Source organism: Candida jiufengensis, assembly GCF_024610255.1.
Source record: "Candida jiufengensis strain CBS 10846 chromosome Unknown scaffold1, whole genome shotgun sequence".
NCBI lineage: Eukaryota > Fungi > Ascomycota > Pichiomycetes > Serinales > Debaryomycetaceae > Lodderomyces > Lodderomyces jiufengensis.
This window is the reverse complement of record NW_026261562.1, coordinates 2,647,939-2,662,332: the sequence shown is the minus strand read 5'-3', so window position 1 is coordinate 2,662,332 and position 14,394 is coordinate 2,647,939. Positions and strand designations below refer to the sequence as shown.

Here is a 14,394-nt window from a genome sequence, read left to right as displayed (position 1 = left end):
TAGCTATTTAGATAACAAAATAAAAAAGTTAAATTTTTTGCAATCATTTTATCGTAGTAGGTGATAGAACAAAAAAACCGTTTTAGGATAACGAGCAGCCGCATATAATTTTTATTTTACAGTACCCTTAATGAAATAATAGCAACACGTTTAAATTTGAATATCCAAGCAATTGCCCTTAGAATCAAGATGTTAGAGGTAGACTATCTATGGACGGAAGATGAGTTACTACCTCATGAAGTAGAACAATTATTCCCCGAATCAACAATATCATTCATAATATTATCACCAAATATAGATCAAACATTATCTAACTTTATTAAATATATGCAACCATGGATAGAGCAATACCCTTGGAATTATTCACAACCTGAATTTCAAGCACATACAACAAAGAATATAGAATATATATATGGAGAATTAAATTATCATGATCATTCACTAGATATGGAGTTATTTATTGCCATATTAATGAGTTTCACAAAATATGAAGATTGCTTTATACATTTATTTGATTCCTTAGAAATTGAACCTATCTTGGTGATATGTCATGAAGAATTGAGTGATGATTTAGATGATGTAACTACTACAAGAAATAGAGTTTGGTTACATGAAGATAGTTGTGTAATTTTGAATAGGAATGCAGCTGATTTTAATAATTTTTTACCGTTGCAAAATGCTGCGTTACAAATATTCAAGGGTGATTATACCAAAAGTAATAGTTTAACAGAAACACTAAAAGAAAAATGTTCAATTGATGTTGGATTAAGTCATGTACATGATATTATTTTGAATTTACCTTTGCCAATTGCAAAATTGGTTTCAGCTAATCCCAATATAACTGCAAGAAGTCTAAAAGGTTTGGAAAATGAAGAAGAGGTTAAACCGATGGAATTCAATGAAGGAATTGAAGTTACTACACCAATGAATAGCTTAAATTTAGGAGTTATGATGGGGATTGCTTTAGCAAGTGGATCAAAAGATTATTTAAGTGGGATATTTTTATCTGGTTTACAGAAATATTACGAAAGTAAACCTGAACCTAAAATTCCAGACAATATAAGTCATAGTTCAAGATATATCTTACAGGATGAACTAATAAACAGGGGGATACTTGAAAAAAGAGTACCTGAAGACACAGAATTTGTTGAATTAATATCTAACATCTCAGCTCCTAAGATGGAAGACGAAGAAAAATATGCCAAAAATTTACAGAACTTATTTGAAACCAACAATTTTGAAGAGATTGTTGATCCAATGGAAGATGATTTAGATGATGAAGAGAGTGATTTTTCAGATGATGAATTGAATGGATTTAGATGGAAATATCATGATTTAACTTCTGAATGGATTTCTAAAGAAAAAGTAGTTTCAAAATATCAGGAGTTTAAACATTCTATAATTTCACTAACGAATAAATTTAAAGATGAATTTAAAAACACAGAATTTGAAGATTTTCCTGAATTTATGGAACTGGAAATAATTTTAGAAATGAATCAACGAGATGGTGGACAAATATATAATGATGATTCAGATTATAAAAGTGATACACCCGAGCAATTTCAAGGAGATATGGCATTTGATGATTATTTAAAATTCAAAAAGAAACTAGGACAAGAAAAAGCAAATTTTAGTGATGAAGAAGATGAAGATGCAGAATGGGAAGATGTTGACGATGTCGATAACACTGATGACGATGATGATGATGATGCTTATGATAATGATATAATGAGTGATGGCGAAGATAGTTATGGAGAACCTTATGAAAATAAACCTAAAATCGAAGAACTTGGAGAAGAGGTAAATGTCTTGGATACTAGGTTAACAAAAGATGACGTTGATAGATTAGCTAAAAATTTAAAGACTTTGAAAACAAGTGAAGATAAAAGTTTAGAACTGCAAATGAAAAAGAAATGAAATATGTATAATTAAAATATAATGCCTAACAAACTAATAAGACTAATGAAGTAAATATTAATATAGTAAAAGTAAACTAATTAATTCTTAATGCAAATCCACGAAACCCCCCACTGACTTTCTCTATGACTTTTAAAAATTTCAAGATCCATCAATCGCAATTCCCCTCTCATTTAATTCATGAATAGTCCAAATCCAAGTCCTAGCAGCATAATCCATATTATTAGCAATTTTAGAAGGTTGAATTTCTTTACCACCAGGTCCAAAATATTCTCCATTATTTTTTTCAATAACAAAATTTGAATTTAAAGATTCTTTTAAAACTTCTTCTGATCCTTGTTCTGGAGTTACACCAAAGAAATATGCAAATATTTGGAAAAAACACCAAAATAAAATACCTACGATTGGTAGATTTGTCCAATATGTAAAGATATTGGGGTTCATTACAAAACCAGGATGAACTATTAGACATAAAACCTTGGGGTTTCTTAATGCTAACATTTTCATAAAATGTATACCTGCTGTTTTAGCTATTCCATATCTTACCCAAGTAAATACAAAATCAGGTCTATAATTCATTGGCTTTTTCAAATTAAAATATTTTATAGCAATTTGATGACCTATTGAACTTAGGTATATGACTCTTGGAGTTTCAATAATATTGGGAAATTTATCTTTTGTCTTTTCAAGTATGGGTAGTAATTTTAAAGTTAATAAAAAAGGTGATATAAAATTAGTTTGTAATTGAATTTCAAAATTATCTTGAGTTAATGTATATGGTACAGCCATTGCTCCTGCATTATTTATTAATAAATGTAAAAAATCTTCTTTTTGTTTAAATGTTTCAACTGCTTTTAAAACTGATTGTAAACTACTTAAATCTAATTCTAAATAATGTAATTCTCCAAGTTTTCGATTCTTAATTTTAGTAAGTTCTATTAAATTGTCATTATCACTTTCTTCATTATTTGTACTATATGTGGAATCTAGTATCTCATATGCTTTTATTTGTAATTCTTTTATCAGTTTATTACATCGAGATCTAGATCTACCGGCAATATATATTATATAACCATGTAAATATAATTGTAATACTGTATAAAATCCAATCCCACTATTTCCTCCTGTTATAATTGCAACCCTTCGATCTTTTGCTGGATCTAGATATGGATAATTATCTATTGAAGGCATATGATGAACTATATATAATGGTTGCTAAGAATTAATAGGGAAAAATACAATGAATAGTTAATCAGCTCGATTTAGTAGTATTGCATTTAGGATACCCAAGATATTGTAGATTACTTTTAATTGATAATTAGATTTAAAACAAAAATATGAATTGAATAAGTTGAAAATTGTGTATTGCCTTTTCACTTTAAGTTTGAAATTAATAAAGCTTAATTAATTAACTTGATTAAGAAAAAGGGTTTCAAAAATATTTTATTATAATTTATACGAAAATTAAATTATTATTCAACACTTGATTCAAGACTTGATTTTAAAGAATAATATCGTTTTTTTTCTTAACTATACTCAGTTAGAATTATCATAATAGAATGATTAACAATATGTATGAAAATGCTTTTGTATATATTACAGTTTAGTCTATGAACAATGTATTTTTGGTTAAAAAGTATTAAATAACTCAAAGTTTCAAATCACTGAAAATTTCCTTCTCTATCACATCAGGACTTTTATTGGTTGTATCGACACTAACAGCTTCACCACCATTCTTTATAAGTTCACCTTGTTCAGGAATTTCCATAATATCATATTGTGATTTAACCATATCTGATTTCATAAAATGACCTTTTCTATTCCCAACTCTTTTAAGCAATTCTTCAAATGTCGTATATAGAAATACAAATCTAAAACTCATGTCTTTGATTGATGAATTTTGTTTAATATAATCTCGATACACTTTTTTCAACATTGAACAAGATACAACTGCTATTTTAGATTTATCTTCTTCTGCTTTTTCACTTGCTATTTGAGATAATTGTTTTAACCAACCCCATCTATCTTCATCGGTTAATGGTTCTCCTCGAGACATCTTGTCAATATTTGCTTTTGGATGTAATGCATCACCTTCTATGAATGGACAATTAAATTTCTTAGCTAATAATTCACCTTGAGTTGTCTTTCCGGTACCTGCTGGTCCTCCTACTACTATTACTATTGGCATTTATGAATTTGGTGATATATGTTTAAAATATCGTAGTTGGATATGGTGAATGGTGATTAAAACAATTTGAAATTACTATTAAGTTCTTATTAGGTAGTACAATCTTTAAATTTTTCACTACGTAATTTGCTGAATAGTCCGATCGGAGGGTGGAACAATATATGTATAAATTTAAAAATAGATGTACCTGATGAAGGTGGGGGAGAAATTTTGGGGGACAAAAGTAATTTTATTTTTACATAGTATTGTTTAATCTTGATCTTGAAATTGAACCCAAAGGTATTATAATATTAAGTCTATATGCAATTAATTACTCTAATCTTGATTTGAATCTAAGTTTGTAAACCTATCTATATACACATCATCTCATCTTCATCTTGTTCATTCTTCTAGCATTATTTAATTCTTCACTTATTCTTTTTTCAACTAACGCTTTCAATTCCATTGCTGATTGTTTATCAATAAATAAAGTTGGAAATCTTTGACTTAACCAAAGAAACAATAATAACAACTTATGCATACTTTCTAATTTTTCAACATTATCTAATGGAATATGAATGTTTTTTGATATCATTGGTTTTGCTGATAATAATGGTAAGTCTAAAAATTCAAAATCAAAAACTGATTTGCATTCTCTTTCCACTATGTTTTTAAAAAATTTCTTGACTGTTGGAACTACTAGTTGTTTGTTCATTGGTCCATGTAAATTTATTGGTGTTTCGCTCAAAGTTAATTGATCATCAATTGTCATGTTTTTTAATTTATTATCTTTTGATATCATTTCTAATAATCCAGTTTTAACTTCTAAATCTGCAATGAAATATAATTCAGATTTAAATTTCATTGTATTTGAAATAAAATGTTGTAATGTTTCAGACAACGGAGCTTCAGTTGAATAATTAGTCATATAATATTTCCAAACTAAATCAGTTGGCCATAAACATGCTTTTTCTAATTCAGTTATTGGTTCATTAAGACATTCTTTTATATAAATCAAACTTGCTCTTTGTAAAGCAGTAACAAATCCCTCCTTAGAGCCATGTTCGGCACTAAATCTACCTGCTCTACCAGCAATTTGTTTAACTTGTGATACTGATAAATTTTCAACTTCTGATCCATTAAATTTATTGATACCACTGAATACAATTCTATTAATTTTCAAGTTTAATCCCATTCCAATAGCATCAGATGCAACCAAAACATCATATTCTCCATTATTAAATTTATTAGCTTCTTGTGCTCTAATTTCTGGAGGTAAAGCACCATATATAATACCAACTTTTAATTTAGTTTGTCTTTCGATACTGCATTTATAATCTAAAATTTTCCTCTTAGAGAAAACCACCAAACAATCACCCTTTTTCAAATCATTCAATCCAACTGGTTTTTTCTCAACTGTTAATTTCCCCAATCTATCAAACTTTTTGACCACCAATTCATCACCAGTAACTTCAACTAATTTTTCAATAAGTGGCACTGCACTTTCTTCACCACATAAATGAATTTCATGAGCTAATACTCCCAAAACAGCATTAGTCCAAACCGAACCTCTTTGACTGTCACCAATCATTTGAATCTCATCAATCACACAAAGGTCCATTTTCTTGTGTAAGGGTATCATTTCAATAGTTCCGGAAGCTATCCCACTAACTTGACCATATTCATCAATCGAAGGAATAACTTCTTCACCAGTAATTAAATTACATCCAATACCTTGTTGATTAAATCTTTCATATATTTCTCTTGCTAATAATCTTAATGGACCAGCATAATATCCAGTCTTAGAATTTGATAATTCTTGTAAAGAATTATAAGTTTTACCACTATTTGTTGGTCCCACATGCATTATTATTTTACGTTTCATTTTTCTTGCTTCTGGAAACCATTGAGCTGGATTTGAGAAATCGATTAATGATTTTTCATAGGGGGTAGTTTCTGTTTTAAATTCAAGGTATTCTTTGTGCAATAAGTGAGTTAATATTTGAGTTATTAAATCTTGTTTGTTACCTAAATTGTAATATTCCAACATTTCTTTGGGGTAAATGTCTTGATTTATTGATAGTAATAATGAAGGTAGTACTTTTATATTGGGGTTTAAGAATTCCATAAAACTTAATTTCTCAACTTTTGGATTAGTTTGATTTGAAATTTCATCCTTTATAGTCATTTCAAACTTTTCAAGAATATCTTTTTGTTGCTCCGTTTCTTCATTTAGAAAAGTATATGGATATTTGAATGATTTTGTATCAATTTTCTCAGCTATCACTCGTAGTGATTCTTGGATCAAATTTAATAAAATGGGTTTGTCATCATTAGTATGATCTTGTTCTTTTATGATTCGATTTATTGGATTCAAGTTGGTTGTAGTATTTAAAGCATTAATTAAATGGTGATGAGATGTTGCAAATGTCCTGATCTTAAGGTTTTTTGTTGAAACTATCGACGAAGCCCGTATGTTGGACGAGTCAAATGGTAATGTCCTTCGTCGTATGCATTTGAAATAAGTATTTAAATTTAGTTTACTCATATAATCCGAGTTCTTTATAAAATTAATTGATATTTTGAATGTAATATTTAACTTGAAACATAAAGAAATTAATTTTTATCTAAATATTAAATAGATAGAGAATAAATTATATACAGGATATGAATATTTAAAGTGGTTTTTTATAATAATTTTATTTTTTTATTTTTTATTTTATTTATCATTTAAGTTATCAGACAACCATTTTTTTATTACATTATATTCTTAAACAACAATATATTATTACTTCAACAGCTAATAAGAAACATCCATTCTATAAAACTTCTATTCATAGAAATACATTTCAGTTTCAGATTTTACTTTTAAGATATCCTATATCAATATTTAGACAAAATAAATTTACTATTATCAATTACAAATCGAACCACACTGTTTTACAACCAATATTTGTTTCTTTCATTCAATTTAACCATTAAAACCCAATCCACCATAAGCTATCCAAAATCACCAATAACCTACTCACATGGACGGAGGAGGATCTTCCATTAAGTATTTGACTGATCAAAATAATACAGCACAATTGGCAGAACAATTTAATGATTTTTATTTATCAATTACATCACCAAAGATAAGTCAAGTTGGGAATTATAGAATTATTGAAGAAATTGGGGGAGGTACATTTGGGAAAGTTTATTTAGCAAAACATGTACTATTAAATATAGATGTTGTTTTGAAATGTGGACTACTAGATGATCCAAATATTGTGAGAGAAATATATTACCACAAGCAATTAAAACATAAAAATATTGTTAGTGTTTATGAAGTAATTAAAACTGAAAATCATCTTTGGATTGCAATGGAATATTGTGAAGGTGGAGAATTGTACTACTTAATATATGAAAAAAAAAGATTAACTCTAAAAGAATGTCAAACTTTATTTTTTCAAATAGTAATTGGAGTTCAGCAAGTACATTTAATGAATTTAAGTCATAGAGATCTAAAATTGGAGAATATATTGTTAGCAGATAGTAGGAAAACTATAGTTAAATTAACAGATTTTGGAATGATTAGAGAATACAATCCACAATCTAGGAAATTCCTATCAACAATTTGTGGAACTCCAGTTTATATGGCACCAGAATTAATAAGTGGTCAAAAATACTCAGGTTTTGCAATAGACATTTGGTCATTAGGTATTATACTATATACAATGTTGTATGGTCAATTACCGTTCGATGATGAAGATGAAATGAAAATAAAAATAAAAATTGTACACGATAAACCTGAATTAAGTGAAATGGTACCCGCTGATGTTAATCTGTTAATATCGAAAATGTTAAACAAAGATCCAATTAAACGACCAAGTATTGGAGAGATTTTAAACGCACCATTTTTGATTGATTTATACAATAAGCACCTAGAAAGAACTCAAAGAAGGGCACATGGTGACGCAGAATCAATCATTTCAATCAATCAACATTACAACTGTGTAAATAAACCATTCACCACAAGAATCGAGAGAGAATTACTTCGGAAATTACAAAAACTTGATATAGATATTGATGAACTTCAAGCTAGCGTTTACAATAATGAAATGAATTCATTGACTGCATTTTATGAGTTACTTTTGACACAAGAGTTCTCCAAAAAGAAGAAGAAATATATAAGAGACAAAAAGAGAAAATATTATGAAGCCAAAAGCTCGTTGAGAAAATCAAGGAAACGAGTTAAAAGTGCACTTTCATTATCCGACCAATCTACAGGATCTCAACCATTAGAAAGAATTATATCATCATTAAGTTTAGCATCAAATAAAAATTCAAGTAAAACCAATTTAGCAAGATTGTCAACATACTCAAGAAAATCAGGAGAACTACCAAATCTGCCCAAATCACCATCAGTTAAAGGGTTTAATACCGATCAAACAAATAACGTGAATACAACTACAGACTTACAACGAGATCTGGCAGTTTCTCCTACTGCAACCAAAATTGATACTCCATTGCATCGCACAGTTTCATTTGTACCAGATGAGAGAAGACTATCTAATGTTTCGTCTCAAAGAGACTCCATAAAAAAGTTAAATAAAAGTAATAAACTTTTTAATAAATTACAATTTTGGAAAAAAAATAAGTGCGAAGATGAGTTTGAGAAAGATGATGATATTGTACTGTATTCTAATGAAAAATCAGATATGGAGATAGAATCAAGAGACGAAGGTTTAGAAATTAATGTTCAACCAAGTCCTGAAAAAATTGCTCAGAATCAAATTCATCATTCAAATAATGATACCAACGGCCCTTCAATTATAGTTCAAGAACCTAGTTTGGAACCAAAGCCAGAAAATATATTTTTAGGAAACCCAGTAGCAATATCAAATTCTTTAGAGTCTCCAAGAACACCTCCATCTGCAGAAGGAAGAAGTTTTGCAAGAACCAGACCATCTTCCATGATTTCACAATTCAGTCAACTCAGTAGACTAAGTCAAATGTCAACCATGTTATCAGAGTCAGAATTAGATATATTAGACGAGACAGATACATTAGATGATGATTACGAAGAAGATGAAGCATATGAATCAAGTTTAAATATATCACAAGCAGAAAATAGACCAAGCTTATCTAACAGGGTACCTATGAAGAAAAGACCAAGTTATAAAAGAACTTTATCATCGGATTTATCTATACAATCTGCATCTACTAGTGGTATACCTGCAAATATTAGAAAGAAACTGTCAATGTCTAAGTTGCATAGTAATTCTTCTGCCGAAGATGGACCAGATGATATGAAGAATGATGAGAACATGCCTATTGGTGTTGATCGAGAGAAGAATAAGTTGAAACTCTTATCTTCTGACGCAACGAACCTTAAGTTAAACAACATAAGCAATGGCCACGACCACGAGAATTTACCATTCCACCGTTCACCATCTCCTCCAGTGTCATTTAAATTCAACAACAAACCACCGTCAAAAGATCAAAAAGTGACTAAAAAATTAATATCTCCATCTTTTACTAGTGGTAATAACAATCTACCTAAAAGTTATCAAGATACAAAACAAGTCAATGATTGGATTAATAATTCACAAAGAATTAATGGAGGTGTAAGTGGCTATAACAATAAAGTCATGTATGGATCAGTAATTAATGAAGAAGAAGAAGGTGATGAATCATGAAATTAGATGTAACTTGTAATAAATTGTAATAAAATGCATTAATAATTTATATTGAGACAACTTGAATTACCTCTTAAGTTTTATGTTCTCACACGACTAAGTAAAACCTGTATGTTACAAATCTCACTTTAAAAAATTTTTTTTTGTAGTTTGATGTGAAAAATTCAGTCAAGTCAAAGACACTGTAATAATCAATAGTCAAAAAAGTGGGGATTATGGCTTCTGTAATAGTTGTTGACAATGATTTGAAAGACTCAATCAAGGAATATACACAAATTATTGATGGGGTTAACGGAAACGCAGAATTCACACAACAAATTGAATCATTATTACCAAAACAAGAAGATCAAGAAATCACCAATAAATCAGAATTATATAATAAAATCAATGAAAACTCAACAGTTGATACTTTAAAAAAGCTCACTGATAGAGAATTTGAACCAACTATCTATTTATTAATCCATATACTTTCACAATTATCAAGCATAGATCAAGTATTAAATTCAACATCATCATCAATTTATAAATTAATTTTATCAATAAACCCACAACAACCATTAAGTTTAAGAGATAGAAAATCCATCAAGTCATCATCTATATTATCCATATTAAGTACAATTTTCAATTTAATACCCAAATCATCCAAAACTAGAATTTTTTTAATTCAAAATATTTTAAATATTTTAAAAACTTCAGAAATTAATTTTAATTCAATTGAAGATAATATTGCTTTAAATTTAGTAAGTTGGTTGAAAGAAAGTGGAGCTTCTGAAGAAGAAATTAAAGAAACATTTTGGAATTTTATACTTTTGGATTCTGGATATACTTTAAAATCATTAGAATTAATCAAAAATTTCACAAACAATTTTAAATTATCAGAAATTGAATTGTTCAATTTAATTAAATTTGCGTTATCTTCAAAAGTTGTTGATGTTTCATTTTTAGTAAATAATAATGTTGCTTCAGCTTTGAAAAATTCAAATAATGAATTATCTAAAATTTTCTACAGATATGTTAAAGGAGATATTATACAAGCCAATGAAATTTCAGAGTCTTCATTAGATTCAAATTTTATTCATCAAAAATCAAAAATATTAAATTTAGCTAAATTTTTTGCAGAAAAATCCTTATCACCAGAACATGACGATATTGTTTTCAAATATAATGAAATTTCAAACGTAAATGCATCAGAATTAGAAGAATTATTAGTTGAATCAATAAAAGCTGGAGTAGTTGAAGGTAAAATCAATCAAATTGATGAAACTTTTAATTTAAGTAGAGTTAACAGATTTATTATTGCTGGTGATGATGAAGCAAATGAAGAAAATTGGGAATTAATTAAAAATGTATTACAACAATGGTCCAATTCTATCTCAAATATTGATGAAATTGTTCAATCTACTAGAGAAAATCTTGTTAATAATGCATCAAATTAAATAATTTAAAACAATATTATAAATTTGGTGTAACAATAATATACATTTTATTAATGATAGAAAATCCATCCGATTAATCTCTTTCATTATCTAACACAACTAAAAATCCTCCAACTAAATGTAATGATCCACATACAAATACATTCACTTGATCTTGCTTCTTAATATATTCAACAGCAGTTTCAATATCTGGGAATATAAGTCTTTTTGATTGGTTTCCATCTAATTTTTCCCATAACTCACTAAACTTATTTTGAATTTCTAATTTTTTAACTGAATCTTCAGATGTGTTTTTCGCTATTAGTTCTGAATTATATTGACCTGATGACCAAGTAATATTTGGTGTGAATATAACTTCATCAAATTTTATTTGTGGGTCATCAATACAAATAACTTGATGTAACTTAGTTAATAGTTCCTCATAATTATCTCTACCTTGTTGATTAAACAAAAGTACTCTTTTTTTTTGTAATGATGAATGTAATTGTTCTTGTTTAAACCAAGTTGAAGAAGCATTTATTGATTCTATTGTATGAGCTCCATCTATATACCACGTTATACCCTCTGGTTTGTTTTCTATTATTTGACATCTTCCTGGCCAATCCACGTTTTTTAATCCAACCACAAACTTCTCTGGTAGACTAGTAATTTTATCATCTTTTCCAATTTTCAATCCACTGTCTACACCTAGAGCTTTCAAATGCGTATCTGCTAATCTAACAGCCAATGCTGCATTTTCTTTTTGAAATTCTCCTGATAATCCCAATTGAACATCTGGCAATTGATCAGCTTTCACAAATTCCAATGAAGATGCACCAAGCTCCTTAGCTCTTTTCTCGATTTGTTTATGAGTTTTAGGATATTCTTGTTGTTCACTTACAAAAACAGGACTTCCCTTTTTGAAAATACCGGTTTTATTATCAGTAATACTATCAATTGTATTACCCAACATGAATGTATGATCAATACCTAGAGCACTTATACCAGTTACTGTAGGTTTTTCTATGATATTAGTTGAATCAAAAGTTCCACCAACTCCAACTTCGTAAATTGCAGTATCAATACCTTCTTGTAAAAACACATGAAATGATAAAACAGTCAAATATTTAAAATACATTGGTTTAATTTGATCACTTGGTTGTAAAGTTGGCCATTCTATGGGGTCAGATTTTGTTGATGACAATTTATCCCAAACTTCAAAAAAATATTTTGTAAAAAGATCTTTATTAATTGGTTCTCCATTTATTCTAATTCTTTCACGTACTGATTTTAAATGTGGTGATGTATATAGTCCAATTTTATTTATATCATGAGGTTGATATTGTTTTAATATACTTTCAGTAAATGCACATGTTGATCCTTTTCCCTTAGTACCAGTAACGTGTATAATATTCAATTTATTGAAATCTTTTGGGTTGTAGCCTAACCTTTTTGTAAATTCTCTAACTTCATTTATTGATAATTCATTTCTATTTACATTGGGACCTAATTTTTTCATCGCTTCAATTGATGCAAAGTTTGATTGTAACGAGTTTAAAGCATTAATTGCATCTTTATATGTTCTTGTAGTCATTCTTGCAATATTCATAACATTTGATATTTGTGGACTAGGTATAGATTAATTGATTCGGATGTTGCAATTAATTGAAAAATAATTTTATGTGAATCAATATAACATGCATATGATTATATACAGTACAAACGATAAGAAAACATTAAGTGCAATTACAAAGTATCAGAGATGAATCAAGATTGGTAGGATTTGAGAGTATAAGCGTTGTTAAACCAAAACTCTGTATGAACACTTGATATAAGGGTTTGGACACTTTTTAAAAAATGGCCCAAACGACCGATATCTGAATCTGATAATGAAATTGGACTTGATCTATTAGTAAAGATTTAATTGAATCTAGTACTATTTTCAAGTTAAATTGAGGTGTTTTCTATTCTCAAAATATAATACCCAGTTCATATCAAACATCTTGTTAATTCACTTCTATACTAATATTTTCAATTATAGTAAATCCTTACTATAAAAGTGGCAAAAAAAATTACTCCTTAACATTTAATTAACTAACAGAGTTACAAAAAAAAAATTGAAAATATATTTTTTAACTTATTTTCTTTGCAACCAAAATATCATTTCATTCACAATTCGAATTTAGTTCATTGAGAAGCCATTAAATTGCATTCCTGAGGTCAATTGGCTTGGTAGATTTGATTCACAAAGTAAATTCAATTGCAGTTCGAAGAATTTTCAGTTATGTCTTAACAGAATGTTAATTATGCAACGCGCTAGAGTATTGCCTTCCATGACGTGTAATTCAATATAAATATTGTGTCTCAGTTTCAATTTGTTGATTCTACAATTGAATTGGTTCAATTGGACTATAAAGGTTTGTTTAAGAGACAAATAAGGAGCAATTGTAGAGTTTTTAGGTGTTTCAGTACATGAGGAAAGTAACTACGTGTTATCGCGTTAAATTCTGACTTTTGAGATAAAAAGCTAATTAATGGAAGTTAGTAGATAGATTCAGCAATGGCTCTTCGATATTAATGGGTCATTTATTAATGGACTAGTACTTGGAAAATTGCGACTGCAAATTGTCTCAAATTATTTAAAAAAAATTCGAAGATTAACAGGGAAAAAGTTATGAAAGGAAGTTCACACATTGATTCCTGTTTTTTATGAAAGAAGAACTAAACTTGGAGTCTAAAGTTGAGGATTTCAATATACAATTTTCAAATTTCCCTGGGTAGTAGATCAAATGAATCAAGATGGGAAGTTTCAGTTTGTACCAAAATTAGATGCGTTTATTTCAAACCATAATACAACTGAGATAATTGAGTCATTCAGTACAAATACTTCTGTTTGTTGTTGTTTCACTATTTTTTCTTCTTGGTATTTGCTAAATCAAATTTAGCTGCAAAAAAAGAAAAAAAAAGAAATTCATTAAACGACAAAAATAGTAATATGAGGCTTTCTTTTGGCTACCATATGATGCACTATAATTTTCTCAATTTTATAATGAGTCAATCAACAAAAATTAAATTAATATAAATATTTAAATACGGAGATTATAATCTTATCATCATCACCATCATTCAGATTACAAACAAAACAAACAAACAAATTACTCAACTCAAGTTCTTTTTATATATATAAATATTTTAGACCTTGATTATACAAAAT

The 14,394-nt window shown here is 28.3% G+C and overlaps 7 protein-coding genes across 7 annotated transcripts; 3 read left to right on the top strand and 4 right to left on the bottom strand. All coding sequences in view use genetic code 12, as the record gives it.

Annotated features, from left to right (window-relative positions):
- Positions 1 to 189: 189 nt before the first annotated feature.
- On the top strand, positions 190 to 1,917 carry KGF54_004919 (uncharacterized protein; the record flags this gene model as incomplete). Its single annotated transcript, XM_051765669.1, has 1 exon — positions 190 to 1,917. One exon carries the CDS (start codon positions 190 to 192, stop codon positions 1,915 to 1,917), a length of 1,728 nt encoding a protein of 575 aa, XP_051618960.1.
- A 141-nt stretch (positions 1,918 to 2,058) lies between these two features.
- Positions 2,059 to 3,108, bottom strand: KGF54_004918 (uncharacterized protein; the record flags this gene model as incomplete). Its single annotated transcript, XM_051765668.1, has 1 exon — positions 2,059 to 3,108. The coding sequence occupies one exon, from the start codon at positions 3,106 to 3,108 to the stop codon at positions 2,059 to 2,061; it is 1,050 nt and encodes a 349-aa protein (XP_051618959.1).
- Positions 3,109 to 3,565: 457 nt separating this feature from the next.
- Positions 3,566 to 4,105, bottom strand: KGF54_004917 (gluconokinase; the record flags this gene model as incomplete). The annotated part of the gene is made up of 1 exon (XM_051765667.1): positions 3,566 to 4,105. The coding sequence occupies one exon, from the start codon at positions 4,103 to 4,105 to the stop codon at positions 3,566 to 3,568; it is 540 nt and encodes a 179-aa protein (XP_051618958.1).
- Positions 4,106 to 4,466: 361 nt separating this feature from the next.
- SUV3 (ATP-dependent RNA helicase) lies at positions 4,467 to 6,632 on the bottom strand (the record flags this gene model as incomplete). The annotated part of the gene is made up of 1 exon (XM_051765666.1): positions 4,467 to 6,632. One exon carries the CDS (start codon positions 6,630 to 6,632, stop codon positions 4,467 to 4,469), a length of 2,166 nt encoding a protein of 721 aa, XP_051618957.1.
- A 481-nt stretch (positions 6,633 to 7,113) lies between these two features.
- Positions 7,114 to 9,765, top strand: KGF54_004915 (non-specific serine/threonine protein kinase; the record flags this gene model as incomplete). Its single annotated transcript, XM_051765665.1, has 1 exon — positions 7,114 to 9,765. One exon carries the CDS (start codon positions 7,114 to 7,116, stop codon positions 9,763 to 9,765), a length of 2,652 nt encoding a protein of 883 aa, XP_051618956.1.
- Positions 9,766 to 9,980: 215 nt separating this feature from the next.
- Positions 9,981 to 11,201, top strand: KGF54_004914 (uncharacterized protein; the record flags this gene model as incomplete). The annotated part of the gene is made up of 1 exon (XM_051765664.1): positions 9,981 to 11,201. The coding sequence occupies one exon, from the start codon at positions 9,981 to 9,983 to the stop codon at positions 11,199 to 11,201; it is 1,221 nt and encodes a 406-aa protein (XP_051618955.1).
- Positions 11,202 to 11,274: 73 nt separating this feature from the next.
- On the bottom strand, positions 11,275 to 12,774 carry KGF54_004913 (tetrahydrofolate synthase; the record flags this gene model as incomplete). The annotated part of the gene is made up of 1 exon (XM_051765663.1): positions 11,275 to 12,774. One exon carries the CDS (start codon positions 12,772 to 12,774, stop codon positions 11,275 to 11,277), a length of 1,500 nt encoding a protein of 499 aa, XP_051618954.1.
- Positions 12,775 to 14,394: the final 1,620 nt, after the last annotated feature.